Below are 27240 nucleotides of genomic sequence, written 5' to 3'. Positions count from 1 at the left end.
TAATTATGAAACATGATTTTAGCTAATATGGCATTGTGCGTTCCACACACCCAATGTGTACTATTACCATTCTAAAATTAGGGACACCAGAGCAAACAGACCTAATTGTGGGCCGTAAAACGTGGAATTATTATTGTTATTTTGATGAAAAGCCGTGAGCTTATTACGGCTTTGCGAATGGACTATGGAAGTATAATCCTAGAGTTGAACCGTATTTTTTTGTGATTTCCGTGCTAACATTACAACATTATTTCGACTTTGTCAGCTCTTGTTTTGGATTGCAGAAACTTGTTGAATAGGCCGTGGAAGGTGGTCACTTAATACACCTACCTTACCTTTTGGCCTTCTCAAGGGAATACAACATGAGATAGATCATGATTAATATTAGTTTCCACTATTTTTGTATCAATGATTTGTTTGGGATTGGAGGGCATGGATATCCGTCAAAGTGTTCACCTTCACTTCCAAGGTGGTCACTCAATACACCTATCATGTTAGCCACCTTAGTTTTTCCCTCTACTGGTCAAGGATATGAACTATTTATTTATTTATTTGATAACAATGAACTATTTATTTTTGACACATTAAACAAACGATATGAACCAAAATGATGGTTATACCTAAAATTAAATGAATAAACTATTAATACTCATTTTGTTTGCAACTCAACTTTCCCAAGCTTTGGTAAGCGTCATTTCTAATTTTAATAATAAAATAAAGAACTTGAAAATTGGAAAAGTTCTTGACAAATCTAAACTAAAAAAATTAAAGCAAAGATTTCAATTAACTCAAGTAATAAAATTTTTTAATTTTAAGTATGAGATCTTGTATTTAATGACTTACATCAAAAATTAATTGGTAATTTGTTTTAATAAAAAAAAAAAAAAACAATCACCATATAGCGATCGCTATAAATTTAAAATATTATCTTATCTCTTAAAAAAAATTAAAAAATAAAAGTAAAAAAAAAAAAACAATCAAAATGGCCCCACATGAGGACGATGAGAAGGATTGGATATTTGGATCATGGAACGAAGGATTAAATTGTTATTATGAAAAATATTAATGGGTATTCCCGTAATTTCATCTAACTCTTTCTGCAAAATCATAAAAACGGAAAAAAAATTAACACAGGAAAGAAAACCCTTCAATCGCAAAAGCAAATAATATTATGGTGCTTACAAATTTCAATGGAACTGGTATCGGATTTGGTACGTACTGTTATTTGTGTTTCTAATTCATACAATTATTCAAACCGATTCATTTCACAGACCCTTTTTTTTTTGTTAGGTTGTTTTGGTCTGTAACTAATTTTGCAATCCTCTGTGACATTCTTGTGTTCAGGTTTCGGTGTCGGTTGTGGTTTCGGAGTTGGCTGGGGTTTCGGAGGTCTGTACTAATTTTATCGCTTTCACTTTCACAAACTTTTAATTTTGTTTTTCACATTTCAGTCTTTTAGATTATTCAAATTTATTTTTTTCTTAGTTGGGTGTGCATAGGTTATGTTAAATCTTAGAGCATATGGTTAGTGTGTAATTGAATTTCGTTCACAAATCATAGTTATTTGGAAACATTATGAGCATTTTTGCTCAGTAAACAACAACAACAACAACAACCAAGTCTTAGTCTCGTATTGGGGTCGATTAAACAATAACAATCAAGTCCTAGATTCATTTTGGGGTCGATTATGGATCCTCAACAGACTAGTCAAGGTCAGAACTTGTATTTAAAAAAAAGAAAAGAAAAGATCTGGGCATGTTAGATTGACTAGGCCTTATTGCTTGCCAAAGATTTAAAGCATGTGTTCATTACAATTTACAGAATATGAAGAAAGGTGTTTACTGCTGTTTTGTTTGAAGCATTCTTTCTAAAGATTAAAGCATTTTGCTTGGGGTCATTTGATTGAAATACATGTGGATGGCCATATAAATCATCATGTCATGTAATGAGTTGAAGAAGGTTTCTGTAAATTGGTTTAGGGGATAGTTGTGTTTTGTCTAGTATGCTTATTGCAACAATGAAACAGATCATCTATGAAGTGTGTCCTTTCACTTAAAAGGGTGATTTTGGTGGGGAGGTGCATTTAGGCTTGTCTTTCATCTCGTGATTCTGGTTTATCTCATTGGACTAATTTGGATCCTTTCTGGCAAAGGATTTTTGGTTTTTTGGGTCTTTTCCATTGATTCGAAGTTGTATTGTATCTTCTTGATATCAGTTGATAATACTTAAATAGGTGCATTGATATCTCAGTCTTGTGGAATAGAAAATGTTAGGTGTATCAACTTGTAGATGTGACTGGAAAGAATTTCTATCTGGTTCAGTGCACTTCAACTCAATCTTCACACCGGAAATGAAGTTAGACTTAGCCCTAACAGGTACTTCTGTAGACATAACTACATATGAGACCTTGGTCATTTAATATTGGAAATTTTCCAAGGATAGGTGTCCAGGTGAAGTTAATGGAATCCATTTGTGGTAGGGGGAAAATGGACACTGAACGAAAGAAAAAGTAATTACAGATTTTTCTCATGGGGGTTAGATTTGGCCAGGTGAAATAATATAGGTATTTCAGTTGAAGGCAACTTAGAACTATTAGTTGAGGTATTGGAAAGCTGAGAGCTCAACATGTAGTGAAAACTAGTAGTTTAAGGTCAAGCAGCAGTGTCCGTTTTGTCATGTATCACTTCTATGTGGACAATTGGTTACAAATTCAAACAAATTTCCTAGTAAGGAGACAACTGGCAGGTTCTTGATGTTTGGCTTAGATACATATTTGCAATCTTAGATTTTAGAATGGTTTTGTTTTTCATGCACCTGTAGGAGCCACCTTTTAATTTCTGTGATTTTTTCAAATGCATTCTTACTTTGAACGCAAATAATGGAAACTTATTTTGAAATTCTTTCATTATTTATGTTTCTGTTACCAAACAGCTGATTTGTGATATTTCTTTCTGTAGGCATGCCTGTGAATATCTTGGGCCTTGGCGTAGGTATGCAATTTACACCCTCTTGATTGAAACAAAATATTTAGTCAATCCATCATAGTTATAACTAAGTAATGGAATGTGTTGTGTTTGTTTTAACACATCGCTGTTCACTTTGTCAATGACATTGGAATTTTGCTTTAAAGGTGGAGGCTGTGGGGTTGGACTAGGCCTTGGATGGGGCTTTGGCACTGCCTTTGGCAGTAAGTATCGAACATCTAGGGTCACGTTTCAAGGTATGGAATTTGACAAAAAGGATCATAGCGATGGTGCATCGTTCAAAGTGTTATCAAAAAGCGCCCGGGAAGTTCGTGCTTCACAATAGCTTTGCATTTTGGAATCTCCTCTTTAATGCAGTGACTGAATAGCGTATTGTACTCAATGTAGAAGGCCGCCAAGTGCAAATTTAGAGCTTTTCGCATCAAATTGGTTCTTCAGAAAGATTACATTGAACTGATTTTTTAAACAGGAGGAACTTGTGAGGATGGTATAAATGTATTTGAACATCTTGTGAAATAAAAATTGGCATATAAATCCTGAAGATGATCATGAGGCTTGAGTAATCCATTGTTTCATGCATGTAATGCTTCCTTCATATCTTCAAATTCGAGTAAGGTAATGATGCTTTCATAACAAAAGAAACCAATATAAAACCAGATTACTCTCCATGATGATTCATAGCTATTTTGGAAAAATCTACATGGTTTACAGAATTTTTGGACAATATTAGTTAGTAGATGGACCCTACTTGCAGTTAGCTGTGGTTCTGCATGGATAGTGCCAACTGCTTCAGTGGCGCTTCTTCTTTCCTGGGAGCATCGGGGCTACGGCAAAGTGGAGTGTGTGAACCCCAAGAATCTTGAATCAAGCAACAAACTGTCTTACACGCTATATATTTTGATCCCAGAAATGCTTTCACATATGCATTATGGCAATACAATGGCATAGGTGAAAAAAATTAGTGTCATTGAAGGTCAACAAATTACGTTTGTAACAATGGAAACCACAAAATTTTAATTTAGAATGGCACAAATTCTAATATATATTACTTAATTATCCTTTAATTAAACGTGAACGTGATAACAATAATATTAAAATGTGCACTCATATCTCTCATTGATTGAAAATAATAATAATAATAATAAAACTCCAAAAAAACATTAATAAAATAAACTACCTATCTACTCGGCAATAAAAATAAATATATAAATAGAAGTCACCTGCTCTGATCGTGACATTCCGAATTTTCAACAAATCATCATGTTCCAAATTGAAACTTTTAGTTCAAAAATCGAAAGTACTAGGAACCTCAAAGTCTACACTCCACATCCACGTGAAAAATCGAAAAAGATCTCACCTTGCAGTCCATGGTGCTTACCAAACCCCTCCTTGTAGTTGGGCGTGCATGGAGCATAGTGCTTACCAAACCCCTCCTTTCTTTTCCTACAAATTCCACACTCACTTCTTACTAGTTAAAATCAACATCAAGTTTCTCACAATCTCACTCACTAAAAACACATCAATACGCACCGATTTAGAATCAACTAAACTATGGCAGAAAGAGTGTTCACCCTCTCCCAGGTTGCCCAGCACAAATCAAAGAAAGATTGCTGGTTTGTCATCAATGGAAGAGTAAACCATCCTCCTCTCTCTCTCTCTCTCTCTCTCTCTCTCTCTCTTATGTGTTCAAGCTGGTTATAAGAAAGATTAACTATTTTTTCAGGTATTGAACGTGACCAAGTTTTTGGAGGAACACCCAGGAGGAGATGAGGTGCTGATAGAGTCAGCAGGGAAGGATGCCACCAAGGACTTTGAGGTTATAGGACACAGCAAGGCTGCTCAAAACTTGCTCCGGAAATACCAGGTGGGTGTTCTTCAAGGATACACTTTCAAAGATGAAGACTCCAAGGAAGTTCCCTCCAAGGAGCCCAAGAAGAAAGAGATGAGTGCCTTTGTGATCAAGAATGATGGCATACCCAAGTATGCCGCTTTTGTCGAGTTCTTTGTCCCACTCCTGGTTGCTGGTTCCTTCTTCTGTTACAGATACCTTACCAGAGCAACCCAGATCACCTATTAGATCTTCTCTTCTAATAATCAACCACTATCCATAATTATCTCTGTGTTTGTCTACTTTTGAGAGCTCTATCTACTAGAAGTTTAGCTCTTAATTTATGGATGCTCGTATTGAATAAATGCAATGATGGAAATGATGATCGATTTAGAAACTATTGTGCTACTAGATGCTATCTTATGTCTCTAGCTAAAAAGGAGGAAAAAAAATGCTCTCATGTTAATACTACCATATTTCACAGGACAAGCGTGAAAATTACATATATGAAAGAGGGACATGTATCATGTGTCAAATATGGCCATTCATGAAAAATGCATACCCCCGGTGTGAAAGCGTGTACAGTGTATATCAGAAAGCGTGAATCAATAATTTTCCAATTATATAGCAGTGTTCAATGTAGATGCGTTGGTTTTTGGGGGGATTTTTTCACTGCACTGTCCTTTTTGGGGTTGGCTTTTCAACTCAGTGCAATTGGTTTTTTCGACATTCATTCATACAGACATCCAATGTTTCAACAACAAATAATCTAGAAATGAAACTCACAGATTCTCAAAAAAAAAAAAAATAGAAATGAAACTCACAGTCTGCAAATAGCAACAAATATTGAGAATGCTAGTTGCAGCAAACATTCGAAACCATCTCTCTACAACCTCTCTAAGATATTGATCTGATTCGGACTGATCAGTTATATAAACGAAAGCTAACAAAAACAAATGGTAGTTAACATCTACTCCTACTAATCAATTAGATAACATGAGCTAATCAACAGTCTTATAACCTAGTGATTCTCTTCACCTTTTGGGTGAAAGTTTGAGATTCAATCCACCATAGGTGTAGGATTTTTGGGGTTAGAAAATCTTCTACTACTAGATAAAGCAAGCTAACAAATGCTAGTCATGACCAAGTAATTGCATACAAAACTCGTCGCTAGATCCCTGGCCAACCCCAAGTGGAATCCAATAAATTGCACCAGTAGAGAACATTGATGTAATCTGTACCAACTACTAACAATATGACAAAAATAGTTGAGTAGTCAATAGTCATGCGATGAACGGAGAGGATAAAGTCCGCTCATACTAACGTTTGGCTGCTTTCTTGTTATATCAATGATCTGATGCAGTTTCCCTACCATACATACTATATCCATTATCCAACGGAAACTTACAGAACAGATTACAAACACAAACAAGGACGAAGGCATTTAAATCTCAGTCTTTCAACTACATATTTACACAATTGTCTTCATTAAGAGTGTTTGATGTACCAACTATTGATGTACCAACTACATACACGTCTCAATATTTATACAATTGCAAAAGCTACACAAACAGGGTCAGTTACAAATACAAATGCTTATATATTTTTACATCATTATGTAGCAGAAAGCTAACATGTTTTAAATTGCAACCTTATGCCGACTTTCTTTCCCGTCTCCATGCCTCATATGATATACAATGGAGTTTACCCCTCATTGAAGAAATCAAAATTGGAAAGGAAAAAAAAATATAAAATAGCTAAATAAAAGAGTGGGGAGGGGATGTTAAAAATGCTAGGGTGTTAACTCTGAAGTAATCACCTGGTACTTGCATGTTTAAAACATGATACCGTGTGTAAGAAAAAGACAAGAACTACCTTTCATCTAGAACCAGTGACAACCTAAACAATGTGTATTACATTCCCGAAGATCCACCGACGCAAATACTGCCACAAACTACAAAATGCCAGACGAACATGGGTAGATCCTTCTACACTGCACGCAGTGCAATTAAAACTGCAGAGAGAAACAAAAAGCATAAGCCTCTGTAAAAGAAAAGTTCCAAGGACACATAACCCCCCACCCCCCTTTGCTAATTATAGAATTATAGAAAGCTTTAATCCAATTTTGGGTACAGAATTGCAAGGAACTTTAAAAATTTGAGCAAAAAACCAAATCCTAAATTTTCCAACAATGATAGATAACAGCGGCCTTAGACAGTCCAACATACCAAAAGGCCAAATTATAAAATTTCAATAATGAATAAAACAAACAAATTATACTGGGTTGATATACAAAGTTCAGACAATTGGAGCTGAGCGACAGCAGCATCTTTGCATATCATAGTAGAAATTAAAAATCCTTGCTAATATATACTATTCTAGAGGCAAAATCTCCTTGTAGTCCATTTTCAAAGATTCATGCAGAGCAATGTGGTTGAATGCAGTACGAATTGGCTAAAAAAAAATATGTGCCACAATAAGCCATTAATCACAATTTTTCATGGACTATTACACATAAAAATGATTCCACATATGTTATATACGTTTTTCCATCACATTGAATGACTTTTCACATAAATACAGTTCTCAATTGTTCAGCGCCATTGTCTGGCTTTCTCAATTTTGGAGTGTGTGGCCCCCATTCCATTATCACTTTCAATTTTCCATTTGCTAAATTAGTAGTAGAACACACATTCAAACAAGCTTTCAGAAATCACTCAAAAATGCATAAGAAAATGACCTTTGAATTAGTAATTATTGGTGTGGAAATGAGGAAGGCATCTTGTAAACAAGTGTTATGGTAGGCTAGGTAAGCTGACTAGTGCCACATTACTCTAGTGTCTTCCTTCAACAGAAACCAGGAAAATAAACAGCGCTTGCTGACATGCTATAATCCATTTAATTTGCAAAATCATTGATGTGATAGAAACAGATCAGACTTTAAAGTTTTGCTTTCATATCTTTCAACCCTATCCATATCATTTGGAACCATGGGAATAGGTGTTTGCAAATGACGAATCTCAATCCAGGATGCAAACTATCATCTTATAGTCCTTCCTGCTAAATCATGAGTGAAGTTTGAGATAGATAAATGTACGAAAAGAAACTTAACCATGTGCAAGCCATGGTGATTTGTAAAAAAGAACTAACATGGAAACATTTTTGGTAATTTTATTACACATACAATTTTGACAACAGATGTGGCAGGTTTCAAGTTCATAGACAAGGCTTGTTAATCATAAAATATGCTTATATTGCATCATCAAAAACTAAACAGGATATCCAATAACAAAACATAAGTACCTACTAAAAAATAACAAAACATAAGAACCAAGAGGTACATGCAAGGAGAGGGGGGTGTATAGAAGTGTGCATGTATGGACATCTGAGTGAGATGAGGTTAATAACACAAGAAAAACAGTTTGTGGAAGATTCAGGAAATCTTACCAATCAAGCAGAGGAGAAAAACAATCCAAAAAGTTACTTGAACAGGCCGGCTATATTGCATCAGGTACTGAGACCTTTGGAGCTGCCTCTGAATAGCTCCATACCAGCCATAAAGTTGCTTATCATAACAATCATCACAACTATCCAGGCAACTCTTACTTTTTTCATAGCATATAATATTTCCCTTTTAGAAAAAATAAGTATTAAATCAATATTAATATGACTCAGAAAGCATAGAAATCAAAAAGCCGACTTCAAAAACAGTCTTAAGCTCAGAAAAAAAAAATTAAACACACACCCTAGGCAATTGAGGAGGTCGCAATAATTCAGTATCAGCTTCTTGTTGGCGATCCATTGCCTTCCACTTTCTAAAGCCATTCTTTGACAATTTCAACTTGGATACAGATTCCAAGGAATTTAGGAATCCTGAAAAACTTGGTATCTTCCGTACAGGTAACACAGTCTGCCCATTTGACTGTTGGCATTCCTCATCAGGAACCAAAATCTTCCAAGCACCAATGTCAGCACTAGCACTAGCAGTCCTCCTATGCCCAAGTGACTTACCATCCCCAACCTCCATAGAACCGCACTCAACTGAATGGCGCGAGTTTTTTGTAAAATCAGCTGCAGAATCTCCATTCTCAGTATCCCTTCCATGACTTTTTACATTACTTTTGTTGTCATATGTTGTTGATGGTCCCGAAAGAAACAATGCAAGTTCAATACGTTCTCCTTCGTCTAAACGCACCCAAGGCAATGACGCCTTGCCCTGTGAAGTAGCTGATTCCTGTAATGAATTTTCAACTTTCGAAACCAGGTCTTCAATTGCAACAATAAATTCACGGTGCCTGCCTCTTGCATTGTCATTTGATGAGCTTTTACCATAACTTGACCGGACAGCCCGTTCAAACTCCTCCAACTACATTACCCACCCAAATTTATTCAATTAGACATTGACACTATACCTATTAGGATATCTCCACCATAGAATAATAAAGTCCTATCCATCAATTTTGCAATGCATATATTGAATTTTTCCACATCATCAACATTTAAAGCAAACATTAACTATTACCATTGGTGTGGACCACTCAATTACAAATGAATTGATAGGATAGTGGAGGAGTTACCTAAGAACTTTAGAGGATCCTAATCCTCACTATACTGATACAAGTACATCTGTACAGACAGAGTCAAATGAATATCCAACATACACGCTCACACACGCACACGCACAAAATCGGGAGATTACCTGCCATTTGGTGGTACCAAGGACAGTTTGAAGATCCCGGCGGAGTTCTTCCGAATCCCACACACCAGAATTTTCTTTCTGCGCATGAACCCATGTTCTATACGTCGATTCCATCCTTCACAACCATAAAATTTTTTTTTTAATTAAACAAATTTACACAAAATTAACAACAATCAAGCTCAAACTCAGCAATTTCTGAATAAGAATCTGTAGTAAGTAACCCTAAAAATGTGGCCCCAAAAAATAACCTTAATCATGAGCTACACAATTAAATCTGGGGCCTCAAAATGTGCTAATTAAACCATGTAACATGATTTTTATGCCAAAAAAATACAACCTAAAACATACGAATCACCATTCAAAACTCGAAGAAACAATAATTTTAACAAAAAAGAAAACAAAAAAAGTTACCTGTCGGCAGATTCTTGAACTTCTTCGGCGGCAGAAAAGAATGGATCCTTTTCCCACCGATCGAAACTCGAAGCCATTTTTTCTTAAAAATTTAAAATAAAATCACTAACTCCGAAATTGAAAAATAGCTATAACAACTTTAATGTCTATACGAGGAGAAACTGAAGGAAAAAGAAAAAGAAAATCCCTAGCTAATAGTGTTTTGTAACAGAATTCGGTAGTACGACATTTTAATAGAACAAATGGATAAGAGATTAATAAAGTGTCCGATAAAAGTAATGTTAGGAAAAACCGAAAACAATATTAATAAGGAAAGTAGTATTAGGTTTAGTTTTTTAGACGATCCAACGAAGAAGGTGGAGAGGAAAGGAAAGTTTTCGGCTCAGATATTATAAATTATAGTACCTTCCTTTTGTTTTTTTTTTTTTTTGTTTTTATTCGGCTCGTTGTCGCGGTTTTATTAAATAACTATAAGCGTTGTCGTTTTATGACAACAGTTGGTGTTTCAGGACACTATTGTGGTCAAAGATCAAAATTGGTGTACAACAACAGTACCACACGCTTCAAAACTGCCTTGACTAGTGCGAATTTTTTTTTTTTTTAGAGACAGACTAGTATCACAACTTTTGTTGTAAGGGTTGGTTAAGAGTATTTGAACCAGTGAAGCTAAATAGTTATATAGCTATTTAGTTCTATCAAAATATAAAATCAACTAGACAAGAATGGAGTTAAAGGTTTTTTTTTTTTACCTTCATTACTAGTGCACAGCTATCATAGATAGCTGTGCACTGTAGCTAAGAGCTAAAAAAAAAAAAAAAAAAATTATTCTCAACCTGGATTAAAAAACATAAAACGCAACAAATGAAACTTGATAAGTTCTAAGGGATCAGTGGGCTGAAAAATCTTCAGATGCTCTTGATCTTGAAGAATGAGTCCTGGAAAACCAAAGAAAATCAGAACAGACCGGTGGAAGCCGGCCTTTAATTCTCCGATGGTAAAGTTAGTAGATTGAAGGAGAAAAAAGAGCCCTCAAAGACTTCCCTAATTTTTTATCTAGAATTCCAAAAGAGAGAAAAAGTCCCCTTACCTCTGCGTAGAAGGGTCTTTATATAGTGTTAGAAATCAGTTATTTCTCTTATCGTCGTAGAGTTTGGAGGATTTAGAGGGTAACTTCCATAACTGTCATAAGAGTCACCTCATCGAGACCTGTGTTGAGATTCAAACAATATGACTCTTCAACATGACTCTTGGTTGGAAGTGTGTTGAAGTGTAACTCTTGGTGAACCTCACTCGTCCATCATTAAGGAAGGACGAGGTTCACTGCTCACTCGTCCTTCATTGGACGAGTGAATGGAGGATGAAAAAGGACGGTTAAGAAAGGACGAGTGTACCAACCATTCGTTCTCCGCTTTGTACATTGCTATGGACGGCCATATGGACGAGTAATTGACTTGGTGTTTTTCTTGCACCATCAATTGCCCCCTTGTCCATGTGTCGTCCAAGAAAATATAGTAATTTACTCCTCTGGATGGACGAGCTTTTCTAACGATCAGAGATGCCACGTGTCACAATCTAATTGATGGTTCATTTCGTCGATTCATTTTTTCGAGACGAAGACCACGTGTCAGCGTCTGATTGGTCGTGTCGTTTCATATGCTCAGGTCAACCATCTATAAATAGTGGAATGCCCCCATTACCATCTCATTTCTGAGATTTTTCCTCCTTGACATTCATTGTCTAGAGCCTCGTCTAAGAGTTTCCCGCGTCCATAGTTTCAGTGCGTTCTAGAGCCAGGTATTCCCTCTCTCCTCGTCTTTTAGGTTTTCAAAATTTTCTTTTTAGAAAATGTCAAGAATCACCATTTCCTCGTCTGGCGATAGTACAGAAAAAGCTATAGATGAGTATTATGACGAGAGTAGTGATAACTCTAGTGATACTAGTAGTAGTAGTAGTAGGGGAAACACTACTGACGAGGAGTATGTCTCAGGGGTCCCTGGGCTTCCTTTAGAAGAAGTACAAAAACAACTTAGGAAAACTATAGGGTCCCAGGTAGGTACCTCGTCTTCCGTCTCTCCGTCCAGTCCTTTGGACGAGACGGAGGTAACTGTATATAACTATGCTGTAGATATTCCTTCAAAGACGAACGAGGAAAGATTAAATAACCTTAGGGAGTGGTACCAAATCCCAGACGAGTTTAATCCTAGATTACCCGTCCGTGGAGAGTGGGGTTGCAACCCTCATTTTGGGATAGGTGTATACGATGCCTACCTTCTTGGAGGTCTTAGATTTCCTTTAAATTCTTTTACCAGAGAGCTGTTAGTTAGGTTAGGTTTAGGGGTGTGTCAATTTAACCTAAATGCATGGAGATTAATTATCTCTATGCAAATTTTGTGGAAGGAAGTGTTTGAAGGGGACCGTCCTATTACTGTGGACGAGTTCCTCTACTGCTATAAGCCTTCAGAGATTCATCAATCTCCTGGCTTTTATCAATTCACAGCCAGGAGTAAAGATTGTAGACTGGTGAAATCCTTGGCCTCGTCTGACAGAAAATGGAAGACGGAGTTTTTCTTCGTCTCTGGATTCTGGGCTGGAAATCCCGTAGACGTTAGCTGGGATTCCTTTGGTCGTTTTACTGGGGACCTAGGGAACCTTCGTCCTGAGGGTAAGTCCCTTAGCTTCCCCTTCTTCTCTCTTACCTTTTACTTATTATTATCTCATTTAACCTTAGTTTATTCCATTACAGCTATTGGACGACCCACTTTGAGCAAGTTGCACCGTGACCGTGTCCACAGGGCTCGTCTACACATAGACAGGGATTTCCATTCCTTGGTCAACCTTAGACGACTAGCTAAGTGGGGGTTAGGTCCTAACCCATCTAACATTGCACTTGCACACGAGATTACAGTGAGAAAAAGTAAGTATTAGATTTTTGCATTCCTTGCATCTTTTATTTTCATTTTTCTAAGTGAATTCTCTTCGTCTCTTTATAGGAATGGCAACCATGAGAGGTAATAAGGGAAAGGAGGTAGGTGTTGAGGGGAGCCGTCCTGAGCTTAAACGCCAAGCTCGTCCTATTGCTGGGGAGAAAAGGAAAACCATCTCCAAACACTTGGATTTGGAGAACCTCCCCAGCAGGCGTGGTAAAAAGGTTAAGCACAGCTCGTCTCAGGTAATCAAGCCCACTCCGTCGTCCCAGCAACCTACCAAAGTCTATGATGTCGACTTGTCCACTCCTGTGGAGTCCACTCTGTCTAAGACTCCACCGTCCAAAACCGCGTCCACCTTGTCTCAACCATCCCAAAGGGCCCTTTCAAACATCATTGAAAATGAAGACTTGGCCTGGGAGCGTTTTAAGAGCGCTATGACGGACGAGGATATAAACGTCTGCTACAAAATGTCCCTCAAGGACTTCGAACACTCTGGTGTTCATGACCTTTTCAAGGTAATATTTCTTTTTTCGTCTTAACCAAATGTACATTTTTTTTTAAACTTATATTTGTTGTTGACTTTTTCAAGGCATGTCTAAGTTTATAGCTGCGTCCAGACAGGCCACTGGGTTGGACAAGACGAGGATCTTGCTAGAGACGAGGATACAGGAGTTGAAGGAAGAAGCTAGGCAATGGGCTGAGGTGGCTGTCAAGACGACGGACGAGGCGAAGGACCTTAAAAGCTTTGGTTGAGGAGTTAAAGGCTAATGCTGCAGAGAAAGATGCTTGTCTTGAAGACTTGCAAAGAAAGAGTGACGAGCAAAGCATTCTCCTCTCCAAAGCCAAGGAAGATGCAGTGGCTGAATTCAAAGCATCTAAGCAATACACAGATGCTATGGACACCAACTATGCAGCAGGGTTTGAAGACTTCAGGATGGACGCTGCTGAGAAGTTTCCTGATGTGGACTTCAGCTCCATCGTGCTCAATTTGAACCCTGCCACCACTAGCTCTCTCCTTGGTCTTGACTCTGAGGACGCCAACATAGAGGACGATGCCACGACTCAGCCTCAGGACGACCCCAATTCGGATGCCTCAATTTAGAACATACCTTGATGACTTAGTTTTTTTTTTAAGAAAATATATGTAATTTAAGTACATTTAATTCGTCCATGTTTAAGGACGAATTTTGATAAAACAGTTAAGGGTGTTTAAGACGTTTCTTGTCCGCCCTCGAAAACAATTAAATGAATACTGTTTGTCTTATGTGCATGGACGAGTGTTTATTTCCTATACTTGATTTCCTGTTTTACTCGTCTACATTTCATACACAAACTCAAACCATTTTTATTGGAATTCCCACTTGAGTGTGATTTGTCCATGTGAAATGGTAACAAAAACTTCACTTGAAATGGTTTAAGTAAATAAGCACTACTCGTCCTTAGACTTGCCTGTGCTTTTGTCTCGTCCATGAGATGCCCTCTTCTTTAAAGTAGGTGATTTAAACAAGTTCAAAACGCCCATATTTTTCCTCGTCCATGGTATGGTTAGGTATTATCTTCTACCTTGCCCCATTTTATGGACGAGCATGCCTTGGTTTTGCTTGTAATTTGATCTGTGCCAGCTCTATCTCATCCTTCACTTTGGACGAGCATGCTTTATTTCATCCTTTGCTTAGGAAAACTTGAGATTACATCTCTGCGTCCAGAGAATTTTCTCGTTTTAAGCTTTTTGAAAGTTCAATATGTGTATGAAACACCCTTGAACGTTTAGACCCCCAGATACAAAAATACCAATTCAAGTTTTATATCAAACAATTAATATGCGGAATATGATAACAAGCTTATAACAGAATTGATAAAACAATCTAAGCCAAATCTAAACACATCCACAGCAGTAAATATAAGGCAAAGATAAAGGAAAGAGAGATGCAAACACACGGACAACACACGATGTGTTATCGAAGAGGAAACCGAAGTTCTCGGCGTAAAACCTCTCCGCCACCCTCCAAGCAGTGATATAATCCACTAAAGAATATAGTTGGGATACATGAACAGTAGAAGACCCTCCAAGCCTAATCTACCCAAGTACCTAAGCCCTCCAAGCTTCTTGCTCCAACGAGGTTACGCCGAACCTATTTCTTCTTTAACTTGCCGGATTCCGCTACTTGACCATAGCATCAACCAATGTATATTGGTTCTTTTCGAAACTGTTTCCCAAAGCACCAAATAGACCTTCTCACAGACGTGGGTGTGGTGAGATAAGGGTTTGGTAAATGACCTCTCAAGGGTATGACAATGGAAAGAAAGAGAGTAGAGAAATTTGTAGAGTCTCTTTAGATGAAGATTCAGGATGAGGCAATCTTGTTTTTCTCTAGGGTTTTCTCTCACAAAATTCTCTCTGAAAGCTCTCTCAATATGATGGGTATAAGGGTGTTTATATAGTAGGGTGAGAAGGGAATGCAAAACGTCAGTTTTTGCCAAACAGGGCAAGTTGGCGACTTGGTCTCGCGGCTTGTCCAAGTCGCGAGTTCAAGTCGCGACGTAACGGCCTGGCCAGATTGGAACTTTTGTCCTGTAGCGTGACAGCTGGCGCGACCCTTCAGCTTCCCAGTGTGCCACTCACGTGCCTACCTTTCGCGACTTGCCAGTCACAATCCACCCGCGAGCCCTAGCCGCGAGCCTCTGTTTTTCTTACACACTCTTGAGCTTTTCTTCACATCTTCTCACACACTACCCTTACAATTTTCCCACCTAAATACAGGGTTGCTAAGTGCTAAATTACAAGCAAATTGGTCACGGAATAAAGCCAATTAAATGGTTGATTAAATTCAACCTTACAATCTCCCCCTTTGGCTATTCCGTGACAAAACCCTACAACAGACTCTAGACTTAAACGTGAGTTGGGAACAGTTGGAAAACTCACTCACACCTAACTCTAGATTCTGTAAAGCTCTTGAATATATGAATAAGTAACTCCTGAAACACAATAACATAGCAATATCATTGTATGCAGAAAACTTAATATGCATATGGAGCAAAATAAGCATGATCAAGCAAAAATGAACATAGGCATAAAAGCAATATTCCATGGCAAGATCAACACCAGTAGTCACTTGAGCAAAAGTGATTACTATGTTCATTCATACAAGGAATGAACATCCGGACATGCAAAAATGATAAACTCAATTGAAGAGTATCATTTGCAAGTCCAACACTCAACCAATGCATACAAACATAGATGCATCTAGGAACAATCCTACAAGGGCACAAGAGTGTTGTACTTAGGGTAATGCAAAGCATTAACAAGTACCAAAGCACAAAGCACAAAGGCTGCATAAGCAAAGTTTTTGCAAATACATGGCACACACCATATAAGCCTACAATCATGCAAACGTGCTAGAAACAACCCTCAAAGCTTACAAAAGCAACAATGGGTACAAAAGACAAACAAACAATGCTAAAAAGCTGAATAACATCATATAATATTAGTGCTGAAATAAATAAGTTGGATACAGAACAGTAAAAACAACTGAAGATAGACAAAAATAGTAAACACAAATCTTGTTAGTTGAAATCTCCCCCTTTCGATGAGCTCTCCCCCTGCCAACAGCATCTCCCCCTTTTTGTCAAGGAATAGCTAGTCGTCACTATCTTCGAGCTTCCTTTGAATTTCATCCAATTGAGTTTGAATCGAAGTAAACTTCGTATCCCATCGGGAGTTGAGATGATGCAAGATAGAAGAAAAATTGGACATCTTTGAACTCAGCTCATGAACAGAAGCTACAATAGAGTCTAGTCTCTCGTCAGCGGGGAGTGAATTGGAGCGCGAGCCACTGTAGGACGCGGAAGCTTCTGTTTTGATTCCTTTCTTGCTGTGACCAATACTAGCGTTGAATGTGCGCATATTGATTAGACATGGTTTAGAGCAGGGAACTTCATTTTCAGACGGATAGATCCCTTTCCGCTTCAAAATCCGGGGATGAGACAGCAAAATGGGATGCACATTCTTGATTCTGTTCTTAGAACAGTTTTGCAAAGGATATGAAAGATATGGGCACAGATGTCAATCTCGACATCATAAATCAGATCATGAAGAAACAATGCACGTCTGAGATTCATATACCCTGTGCTGGAAAGGGGATACAGGTTGTGAAACATGATGATCGTGAGCACTCTCAATTTTGGAGGAAGAGATGAAACACTGACTGAATTCCCATTTGAGGAAAATTCTAGATTGTCCCCAAGAGATGCTTTAAGTAATTCTTCATCCGGATGAAGATCATCATAGATTGGAGATATCCCAAGAATTGGCCTGTTGATGTGCAGAATCTCGGCTAGATATGCAGGAGAGACCGAGAAAGTTTTTCCTCTAACCCAGCACTTAAGTTCATCTCCTTCAATAATTGCATTTGCATAAAACTCTTTTACGAGATCTTCATATGCATCATCAAGGTCAGAGAGAAGATAATTCCAGTCCTTGCGAGCAAACCATTGTGGAATGTTGGTGTCAAACAGAGAATGTTGGTCAAGGACTCTTTCAATAAGAGGTGTCGCGTTTTTGAAGAAATTTTCATGAGTCTGGAAGGCAGCATACGATCGAAACTTGGTGAGATCGAACACACCAGATGAGGAGCGAGCTCGCTTTGGTCTAGGAGAGAAATCGTCAATTTCAATGACATGTTCCGTCCCTTTGCTGCTTCCTCCTTTTACAGCTGATCGCTTGAATGGAGACATTTTCACTCTGCACGAGGATTAAATTCACACACAAACACCAGACGAGATAGTACCCATTATTAGCAATATGACAGTGTCAGACTATGGATAATGAATGAAACCCTAAACAATTGAAGTTGAGGGTCAAAACATGATAATGAGTGATTAAGCTACCAGCACCACAAACTGAACACAAGATAAAAATGATCATTACATGGATTAGCATAAACAAGCAGTATGATCCGAAAATCAGAAACCCATGATCAAACAAGATAAATCACAATAGACCACAACTTCACAAGACAAAAAAAAATTGCCCACATCAGAAAGTATGAAGGATAAAGGCTAAAACCCATACCTTTTAGTTGAAGATTTGAGTGAAAGTGATGCAGAAATGGAAGATTTCCAGCAAGAAACACGGAGTGTTTGTGAGTGTAAAGAGAGGAAGACAATGAACAGTCAAACAAGGACGAGGGAAAACAGAAAACAATTTTAAAATTGTCTTGAAAATGCAAAACACGCGATTTTCGCGACTTGTCCAAGTCGCCAGTAAGTCGCCAGATCAAGCCGCGAAACACTGTGAAGGAAAGATTCTAGAAAAATCTTCTAAGTGTTTTTCGCGACTGGAAGGTTTAGTCGCGAAGGAGTCGCGAGCTGAGCCGCGAAAATCACTGAGTAACCCTCGCGATTGGACCTTCCACCCGCGAACAAGCCGCCAAAATGAGCCGCGAAAAGAGCAAAACACAAATTTTTCAAAAATTTTCTAAGTATTTTTCGCGACTAGAGTAGTAACTCGCCAGTAAGTCGCGAAAATCTCTGACTGAGCTCGCGACTGGGGCTTGCGACTGTGCTGACCCGCGACTTAGTCGCCAAAACAGGGTACCACTGTTTTTGAGAAAATTTCACAATTTTGTAAAAACAAAGTACTTTCCAAAAACAAAACAAAAATACTCAAAAATCTTTTTGTGTTTGTCCACTAAGATTGAGCATGTGAAAACACATTTAAACAAGTACAATCACACAAATGAATATGGCATTCGTTGAACATAGACTTGTGTGATGTGTGTGGATATCAAAAATGAGATAGTTCTTAGTCCAATGTGAAGCTTCAATGATCAATTCAATCAAGGCATACACAACTAGCACTAGATAATGTGACCTATCTCAATTATAGAAACATGCATATATGACCTCCCACAAGTACTTGATACCAATACTTTGAAGCTTTTCATTTGGCTCCATATTCAACATATTGTTTGCAACATTTAAGCAAAGAGAATCTCATTGTGAGATAGATGCCTGAAATTTTTGATATTTCAATTGATGAGTTAGCCTTTGGCTTTTTGAGCATCACACATTTTATTTTGGTCGCTTTCCCTTTTTCCTAGTCAAATACTAGTATGTGCGACAGGCTTTTGCAGCTCTATATCTCTTTTCATTTGGAGATTTACATTTAGAGAGCTCTTTTAAAGCAAAAAAAATAAAAAGTGGGAAGATATATAGGCATGAGTCTATGCATGTCTCAAGATCAACAAAACCATTCACTAATCATTCATGACAAGGTTGAAGATCTATTTACAACAATCACATAGATTTCAGAATTTCTTTCACAATGATATGAGTGCATGAGAGACAAGCTATGCTCGTTAAATGCACAAAGCCATAAGTACAAAGGTACAAGGCAAAACATGCTTGGAGACAAAACTCAACAAAGTGATCAAACTTTTTGGATTTTCAACTTTTTATGTGTTTTTGGATTTTTGACACACACAAGAGACAAACAGAACAACACAAAGAAGACAAACACAATACACACAAAATACACATAAAGCAAAAAAAATGTCACGGAGGATTGAGTTTAAGGAATGATACCGACACCAATTGTCTTACGCAAGGATTCAAACCTTGGGCCATCAAGTGGTTTGGTGAATATGTCTGCCTTTTGATTGTCAGTATTGATGAATTCTAGACACACTGTCTTGTCTTCTACCAAGTCCCGAATGAAATGATAACGGATCTCGATATGCTTTGATTTGGAGTGCTGAACCGGATTCTTTGACAGGTTTATGGCACTTGTATTATCACAGAACACACACATGGTGTCTTGAGAAATGCCATAGTCATGCAGTAGCTTTCGCATCCATAGCAGTTGTGCACAACAACTTCCTGCTGCAATGTATTCAGCTTCAGCCGTTGACAGTGATACTGAATTTTGCTTTTTGCTCATCCATGAAACTAAGTTGTTTCCAAGATAGAAACACCCACCAGAAGTACTTTTTCTATCATCTATGCACCCTGCCCAGTCAGCATCAGAATATCCTGCCAAACACTCATTCGAATCCTTTGTATACCAAATCCCATAGTCAGATGTGCCATTTACATAGCGAATGATTCGCTTAACTGCTGTTAAATGGGATTCTTTAGGAGCGGCTTGAAATCTTGCACAGACTCCGACACTGAATGCAATATCCGGCCTGCTAGCTGTGAGATAGAGGAGACTACCAATCATACTCCGATAAAGAGTTGGATCAATGTCAACGCCGGCTGCATCTTTGCTTAACTTTGCTGAGGAACTCATGGGAGTAGATGTATGTTTCTTGGAGTCCAGACCAAATCTTTTGACAAGATTTTTGGCATACTTTTCTTGAGAAATAAATATTCCATCTCTCCGCTGTTTCACTTGAAGTCCAAGGAAGTAGTTCAACTCTCCCACCATACTCATTTCAAATTCCCTTTTCATTTCTTCAGAGAACTCATGAGCTAGTTTATCAATTGTGGAACCAAATACGATATCATCCACGTACACTTGAGCAACAAGAAGAGATTTTTCATCTTTTTTAACAAACAATGTGCGATCTGCTTGACCTCTCTTGAACCCACGATCCACTAGGTAAGTAGTGAGACGATCATACCATGCTCTTGGTGCCTGCTTCAACCCATACAAAGCTTTCTTCAATCTTAATACATGACCCGGGAAGTGAGGATCTTCAAATCCCTTTGGTTGTTCAACGAAAACTTCTTCATTGAGAAAGCCGTTTAAGAAGGCGCTCTTTACATCCATTTGGTACAACTTAAAATCCATGATGCATGCTATGGAAAGAAGAATCCGAATGGATTCTAGTCTTGCTACCGGAGCAAAAGATTCATCAAAATCTATGCCTTCCACCTGAGTATACCCTTGAGCCACCAATCTAGACTTATTTCTGATGACTTCACCATCTTCATCTGTTTTGTTCTTAAAAATCCACTTGGTGCCGATCACATGTGTATCTTCAGGCCTTGGAACCAATTCCCACACATCATTCCTAACAAATTGGTGTAGTTCCTGGTGCATAGACTCTACCCAATTTTCATCCTTCAGTGCTTCTTCTACCTTTTTGGGTTCAAATTGAGCAAGATAACAGTTGTATGTTACATGGTTAGCAGTATACTTCAGCCCTTTTCTCAAACGAAGTCCTTCGTTCACATCCCCAATGATATTACTTGATGGGTGATTAAGTGTCACTCTTGATGAAGGTTTCTTGGAAGTTGAGAGTTCCTCATCACGAGAAATTGGGGTTTGAATTTCTGGAGGAGTGAGTGGACTTGAGACTTCTTGTGTTGATCTAGTCTCTCTTCTTGATACAAGAGGTGTGGTCTCCTTTTCGGGTGTTACTTTCTCAGCATCATCACTTAGAGGCATATCATCATCATCCTCATTCTCCTTGAGTTTGAGCCCCTTTCCATCATCATCAATTTCCTTTTCAGATATGGTGTCGTCTATGACCACATTGATTGATTCCATCACCGTCTTAGTGCGCTTGTTGTACACTCTATAAGCTCGGCTATTTGTGGAGTATCCTAGGAGTATTCCTTCATCACTCTTAGCATCAAATTTTCTAGATTTTCCCTGTCATTTAGAATATAGCATGTGCTCCCAAATACTCTGAAATACTTCACCTTGGGTTTCTTTTCTCTCCATATTTCATATGACGTCTTCTTTGTCCCTGCTCGGAAATAAATTCTGTTACAAATATGACAAGCTGTGTTCACAGCTTCAGCCCAGAACCTTTGAGGTATGTTTTTGTTGAGTAGCATGACTCTAGCCATCTCTTGGATCACCCGTTTCTTTCTTTCAACCACCCCATTTTGTTGTGGAGTCTTTGGAGCTGAAAATTCCTTCTTGATACCATGCTCTTCACAAAATGATTCAAATTTTGCATTCTCAAATTCCTTCCCATGATCACTTCTGATTTTGACTATGGGAACTCCTTTTTCATTTTGCAATCTCTTGCATAATCTTTGCATTTTATCACATGCTTCAGACTTTTCTCTGAGGAATTCCACCCAAGAGTACCTTGAGAAATCATCAACTATCACCATAATGTATCTCTTTCCTCCTAGGCTTTCAATCCTTGTAGGCCCCATGAGATCTACGTGAAGAAGTTCCAAACACCGTGAGGTAGCAATCACATTCACCTTGGGATGATTTGCTTTTGTTTGTTTCCCCATTTGACATGCTCCATATATAGTCTTCTCCACCTTTCCAAACTTTGGAAGTCCCTCAACGGCCTCAAGTTTAGAAACTTTACATACTTGTTTGAAGTTTGCATGTCCAAACCTGTGATGCCACAGTTTCAGCATATCAACACGAGCACTTCTACACGAAATAAGTGTCGTAGGTACTACTCCATAGCAATTATCAGTAGTCCTATTTCCTTCCAAGACTTGAATCCCTTTCTCATCAATGATTATGCACTCCTTCTTTGAGAATTGAACGAGAAAATCTTAATCACATATTTGAGTAATACTAAGGAGATTTGCCTTCAATCCTTTGATGTATAGTACTTCTTTCAACAAAGGTAGTCCCGGTATTTCAATTGTCCCTTTCCCGAGAACTTAAGAATGACTCCCATCACCAAAAGTCACATAATCACATGCTTTCTCTTTAAGAGTCATAAACAATGATTTATCTCTTGTCATATGACGAGAACATCCACTATCAAGGTACCATAAACATGAATTAAATACCTTCAATGAGGTGTGCACAAACATACACGCATGAGACAAGCATTCTTGACCATCAAACAAAAATTCATTGTTATTCTCCATGCTCATTCCAGATTGAATTTTCTTTTTCAGATTATAAACCTTTTCACACAATGATCTATTTCTTCTTTTGTATTTCTCAATCAAAGAAGTAGACTCACATAGACTATTGTGAAGAATGTGGTTCTTGCTCTCAAAATATTTTAGCATGTGAATGAACATCCTAGCATGTTTCCTGGATTTAATAAACTCTAAGAGTTCCTTTTTAGAGTATCCCTCAAATATACTCATAGAGTCATTTTCACAAACACTCAAACCACAATTCAGCATAACCCTTTTTACAGCAGCATCCATAGCCAAGGGGTCTAGGATTGTACTTAGGTAATCAAACCACAAAGAGTGCACCCGCTCTGATACCAATTGAAAGTTCAATATGGGTATAAAACACCCTTGAACATTTAGACCCCCAGATACAAAAATACCAATTCAAGCTTTATATCAAACAATTAATGTGCAGAATATGATAACAAGCTTATAACAGAATTGATAAAACAATCTAAGCCAAATATAAACACATCCACAGCAGTAAATATAAGGCAAAGATAAAGGAAAGAGAGATGCAAACACACGGACAACACACGATGTGTTATCGAAGAGGAAACCGAAGTCCTCGGCGTAAAACCTCTCCGCCGCCCTCCAAGCGGTGATACAATCCACTAAAGAATATAGTTGGGATACATGAACAGCAGAAGACCCTCCAAGCCTAATCTACCCAAGTACCTAAGCCCTCCAAACTTCTTGCTCCAACAAGGTTACGCCGAACCTATTTCTTCTTTAGCTTACTGGATTCCGCTACTTGACCATAGCATCAACCAATGTATATTGGTTCTTTTCCAAACTGCTTCCCAAAGTACCAAATGGACCTTCTCACAGACGTGGGTGTGGTGAGATAAGGGTTTGGTAAATGACCTATCAAGGGTATGACAATGGAGAGGAAGAGAGTAGAGGAATTTGTAAAGTCTCTTTAGATGAAGATTGGGGATGAGTTAATCTTGTTTTTCTCTAGGGTTTTCTCTCAAAAATTCTCTCTGGAAGCTCTCTCAATATGATGGGTATAAGGGTATTTATATAGTAGGGTGAGAAGGGAATGTAAAACGTCAGTTTTTGCCAAACAGGGCAAGTTGGCGACTTGGTCTCGAGGCTTGTCCAAGTCGCAAGTTCAAGTCGCGACGTAACGGCCTGACCAGACTGGAACTTTTGTCCTGTAGCGTGACAGTTGGCGCGACCCTTCAGCTTCCCAGTGTGCCACTCACGTGCTTACCTTTCGCGGCTTGCCAGTCACGATCCACCCACGAGCCCTAGTCGCGAGCCTCTGTTTTTCTTGCACACTCTTGAGCTTTTCTTCACATCTTCTCACACACTACCCTTACAATTTTCCCACCTAAATACAGGGTTGCTAAGTGCTAAATTACAAGCAAATTGGTCACGGAATAAAGCCAATTAAATGGTTGATTAAATTCAACCTTACACTTTTCAACTGTTTTCAAGTCAATATGAACAAAAAGCAATGCTTGAATCATGGATTTACACAACATTATGTACATTCCACAAATATTGTTCACAATACAGACATTGTTCATAGACGAGGCATGTTTTAAGAAACTAATGCCTGCCTTAAAAGAAAACCAAACACAAGCCAAACCATAATCTTGTCCTTAACATAATAATAAGACAAATTAAATAAAAAAAGTCTTTTATGTAGTCTCCAAACTCGTCCGAAGTCATGTTCATCTAAGCTTGCATTTTACTAATAGTACTTCCTCAAGTGCTCCACATTCTAAGGTTGCTCTAACTTCCTCCCATCAAGGGCTTCCAAGTAATAGGACCCTTGTCTTTTGCAGTTGACAACTTTGTAGGGGCCTTCCCAATTTGGTCCCAACTTCCCATGAGCTGGGTTCTTTGTTGCTAGGGAAACTCTTTTTAGGACGAGGTCTCCTACGCTGAAACGCCTTGGCTTCACCATTGCATCATACTGCCTAGCCATAAGGTTTTTGTACCTTGCCATCCTTTGTTCAGCGTCCATCCTTACCTCGTCTATGAGATCAAGGTTCAAACGAAGTTGCTCCTCATTATCTTTGTCTTGATACGCCGCCACTCTATGATTAGCCATATGCACTTCTGCAGGTATGACCGTTTCTGTTCCATAGGCTAGCTTGAAAGGAGTTTCCCCTGTAGGAGTTCTTGCTGTCGTTCTATATGCCCACAAAACACCTGGTAGCTCATCTGGCCATACTCCCTTAGCCCCCTCAAGCCGAGTCTTGATTAATTTTAGCAAGGATCGGTTTGCAACTTCTGCTTGGTCGTTAGCTTGTGGGTGGGCTGGTGAGGAGTAGTGATTTTGAATTCCGAAGTGTACGCAAAAATCTCTGAAAAGTGCATTATCAAATTGCCGTCCGTTGTTCGATACCAGCACCCTGGGTACTCCAAACCTGCACACAATGTTCTTCCATACGAAGTTTTTGACATTCTATTGCGTGATGTTAGCCATGGATTCCGCTTCTACTCATTTGGTAAAATAATCAATACCAACCACAAGGAATTTCATTTATCTTACGCCTAGTGGAAATGGACCCAGAATGTCTAGTCCCCATTGTGCAAAAGGCCAGAGGGCCGTCATTGGAGTCAAATACTCTGATGGTTGCCTGGGGACGTTGTTAAACCTTTGGCATTGATCGCATACCTTAACATAGGCCTTAGCATTAGCTTGCATGCTTGGCCAATAATATCCTGCACGGATGATTTTGTGGACGAGCGACCTGGCTCCTGAGTGATTGCCACACGCTCCTTCATGAATTTCCCTTATTATGTAGTTTGCTTCGTCCGGTGCCGAACACCTGAGATAAGGCTGGAAAAAACCTCTTTTATAAAAAATCTCGTCCATAAGAACGTACTTGGCCGCCCTTACTCTCAGCTTTCTTGCTTCGTCCTTCTCTTCTGGGAGTCATCCGTCTTTTAGGTACGACACAATTGGAGTCATCCAACTTGGCCTATCTTCCACCTATTGTACTTTTGGGATGTCTATACTTGGCATATATTGAATTTTATCAAATTCATCTACGGCTTCACTCGCTGAGGCTTCTTTCGCCAAGACATCAGCTTTCATGTTTTCCTCTCTTGGGATTTGAACGAAGTTAACTTCCTCAAACTTTTTTATAAGGCGCATCACTTTGTTTAGATACTTCCTCATCCACTCTTCCTTCGCTTCAAACACGCCATTCACTTGGCCTATGATTAACTGAGAATCTCCCAGGACGAGGAGTGACTTTGCTTCTACGGACTTGGCCAATTCCATCCCTTTGAGAATAGCTTCATACTCAGTTTCATTATTAGTTGTCTGGTACTGCAAACGAACTTTGTATTTTAGTTTGTCCCCTTCTGGAGATTGTAAAACCACACCTACTCCTCCTGCATACTGCGTAGATGAACCATCCACATAGACGACCCACTTAATATTTTCCATCTCACCCACCTCGTCACAATTTAAGGTAAACTCTGCAATGAAATCTGCCAGAGCTTGAGCTTTTATGGCATGCCTTGGTTGATACTTTATGTCAAACTCATTGAGCTCGACGGCCCATTGGATCAAACGTCCTACAGCCTCTAGTTTTTTCATTGCCTTCTTGAGTGGGTGATCTGTCACGACATTAATGACGCGAGCCTGAAAATAATGCCTTAGTTTTCTGGAGGCTGTTATCAGTGCAAAAGCCAATTTCTCCATCAACGGATATCGTCCTTCTGCTCCCCTCAGTGCTTTGCTGGTATAGTATACAGGTCTTTGTACCTTGTCTTCTTCCCTCACTAATGCTGAACTCACAGCGTGTGGGGTGACTGCCAAATATAAATAAAACTCTTCCCCTTGCATGGACAGGCTTAACAAAGGGGCTTTGATGAGGTATGTCTTCAAATCTTCAAAAGCTTTCTGACACTCGTCAGTCCATTCAAATACTTTTTTAAGAACCTTAAAAAATGGCAGGCATTTGTCAGTAGCTTTAGAAACAAACCTGTTGAGGACGGCGACTCGTCCGGTGAGGGACTGGACTTCTTTAACACTGCTCGGAGGCTTCATATTCAATATTGCTTGAATTTTGTTAGGGTTTGCTTCGATTCCTCTATAAGAGACCATAAACCCTAGGAATTTTCTTGATGATACTCCAAAAGCACATTTGCTAGGGTTCAAATTCATGTGATACTGCCTCAGTGTATCAAATGTTTCCTGCAAGTCGTCCAGATGCCTATCTTCATCTTGAGTTTTCACCAATATATCGTCTATATAGACTTCCATACTCTGCCCGATCTGTGGATAAAACATATGATTGACCAGTCGTTGGTATGTTGCTCCAGCATTTTTCAAACCGAAAGGCATCACTTCATAACAAAATAATCCCTTACTGGTGACAAAGGACGTCTTCTCTTGGTCCGCTTCGTCCATCCTAATCTGATTGTATCTAGAAAAAGCATCCAGGAAACTGAGTAATTTGTGGCCTGCAGTAGAATCTACCAGCTGATCAATGCGTGGTAATGGGTAACTATCCTTGGGACAAGCCTTGTTTAAGTCAGTGAAATCAACGCACATTCTCCACTTGCCATTCG

The 27240-nt window shown here is 38.7% G+C and overlaps 3 protein-coding genes across 5 annotated transcripts; 2 read left to right on the top strand and 1 right to left on the bottom strand.

Annotated features, from left to right (window-relative positions):
- Positions 1-1081: 1081 nt before the first annotated feature.
- LOC112031725 (protein TRIGALACTOSYLDIACYLGLYCEROL 5, chloroplastic) lies at positions 1082-3547 on the top strand. The gene is made up of 4 exons (XM_024064437.2): positions 1082-1211; positions 1345-1389; positions 2958-2990; positions 3131-3547. Exons 1-4 carry the CDS (start codon positions 1172-1174, stop codon positions 3307-3309), a joined length of 297 nt encoding a protein of 98 aa, XP_023920205.2. The 5' UTR covers positions 1082-1171; the 3' UTR covers positions 3310-3547.
- A 903-nt stretch (positions 3548-4450) lies between these two features.
- On the top strand, positions 4451-5212 carry LOC136064855 (cytochrome b5-like). The gene is made up of 2 exons (XM_065767189.1): positions 4451-4616; positions 4708-5212. The coding sequence occupies exons 1-2, from the start codon at positions 4536-4538 to the stop codon at positions 5059-5061; spliced, it is 435 nt and encodes a 144-aa protein (XP_065623261.1). The 5' UTR covers positions 4451-4535; the 3' UTR covers positions 5062-5212.
- A 1016-nt stretch (positions 5213-6228) lies between these two features.
- LOC112031724 (uncharacterized) lies at positions 6229-10328 on the bottom strand. Of its 3 annotated transcripts, XR_010626511.1 has the most exons (6): positions 9923-10327; positions 9512-9626; positions 8558-9178; positions 8260-8443; positions 7553-7869; positions 6229-6826 (listed from the first exon to the last, which is right to left on the bottom strand). XR_010626511.1 is itself a non-coding variant. In XM_024064435.2 (5 exons), exons 1-5 carry the CDS (start codon positions 9997-9999, stop codon positions 6801-6803), a joined length of 1023 nt encoding a protein of 340 aa, XP_023920203.1. In that variant the 5' UTR covers positions 10000-10325; the 3' UTR covers positions 6229-6800. The 3 variants fall into 3 exon arrangements, 2 of the variants coding, with proteins under 2 accessions (XP_023920203.1, XP_023920204.1); XM_024064435.2 differs by lacking the exon at positions 7553-7869 and having other exon boundaries at positions 9923-10325; XM_024064436.2 differs by lacking the exons at positions 7553-7869; positions 8260-8443 and having other exon boundaries at positions 9923-10328.
- Between the last annotated feature and the right edge of the window lie 16912 nt (positions 10329-27240).

Source organism: Quercus suber, unplaced genomic scaffold (genome assembly GCF_002906115.3).
Source record: "Quercus suber isolate HL8 unplaced genomic scaffold, Cork oak 2.0 scaffold_25, whole genome shotgun sequence".
NCBI classification, from domain to species: domain Eukaryota; kingdom Viridiplantae; phylum Streptophyta; class Magnoliopsida; order Fagales; family Fagaceae; genus Quercus; species Quercus suber.
The sequence above is the reverse complement of the archived record's forward strand: the minus strand, read 5'-3'. Positions and strand labels throughout refer to the sequence as shown.

Bases quoted from the DNA above. Each gene is read 5' to 3' on its own strand.
- LOC112031725 (XM_024064437.2), top strand. From the start codon at position 1,172: ATGGTGCTTACAAATTTCAATGGAACTGGTATCGGATTTG. The intron at 1,390-2,957 runs GTCTGTACTAAT...TTCTTTCTGTAG, and splicing joins AGTTGGCTGGGGTTTCGGAG to GCATGCCTGTGAATATCTTG. The intron at 2,991-3,130 runs GTATGCAATTTA...TTTGCTTTAAAG, and splicing joins TATCTTGGGCCTTGGCGTAG to GTGGAGGCTGTGGGGTTGGA.
- LOC136064855 (XM_065767189.1), top strand. From the start codon at position 4,536: ATGGCAGAAAGAGTGTTCACCCTCTCCCAGGTTGCCCAGCACAAATCA. The intron at 4,617-4,707 runs GTAAACCATCCT...CTATTTTTTCAG, and splicing joins GGTTTGTCATCAATGGAAGA to GTATTGAACGTGACCAAGTT.
- LOC112031724 (XM_024064435.2), bottom strand. From the start codon at position 9,999: ATGGCTTCGAGTTTCGATCGGTGGGAAAAGGATCCATTCTTTTCTGCC. The intron at 9,179-9,511 runs GTAATCTCCCGA...TGGGTAATGTAG, and splicing joins TTGGTACCACCAAATGGCAG to TTGGAGGAGTTTGAACGGGC. The intron at 8,444-8,557 runs GTGTGTGTTTAA...TTTTTCTAAAAG, and splicing joins GACCTCCTCAATTGCCTAGG to GGAAATATTATATGCTATGA.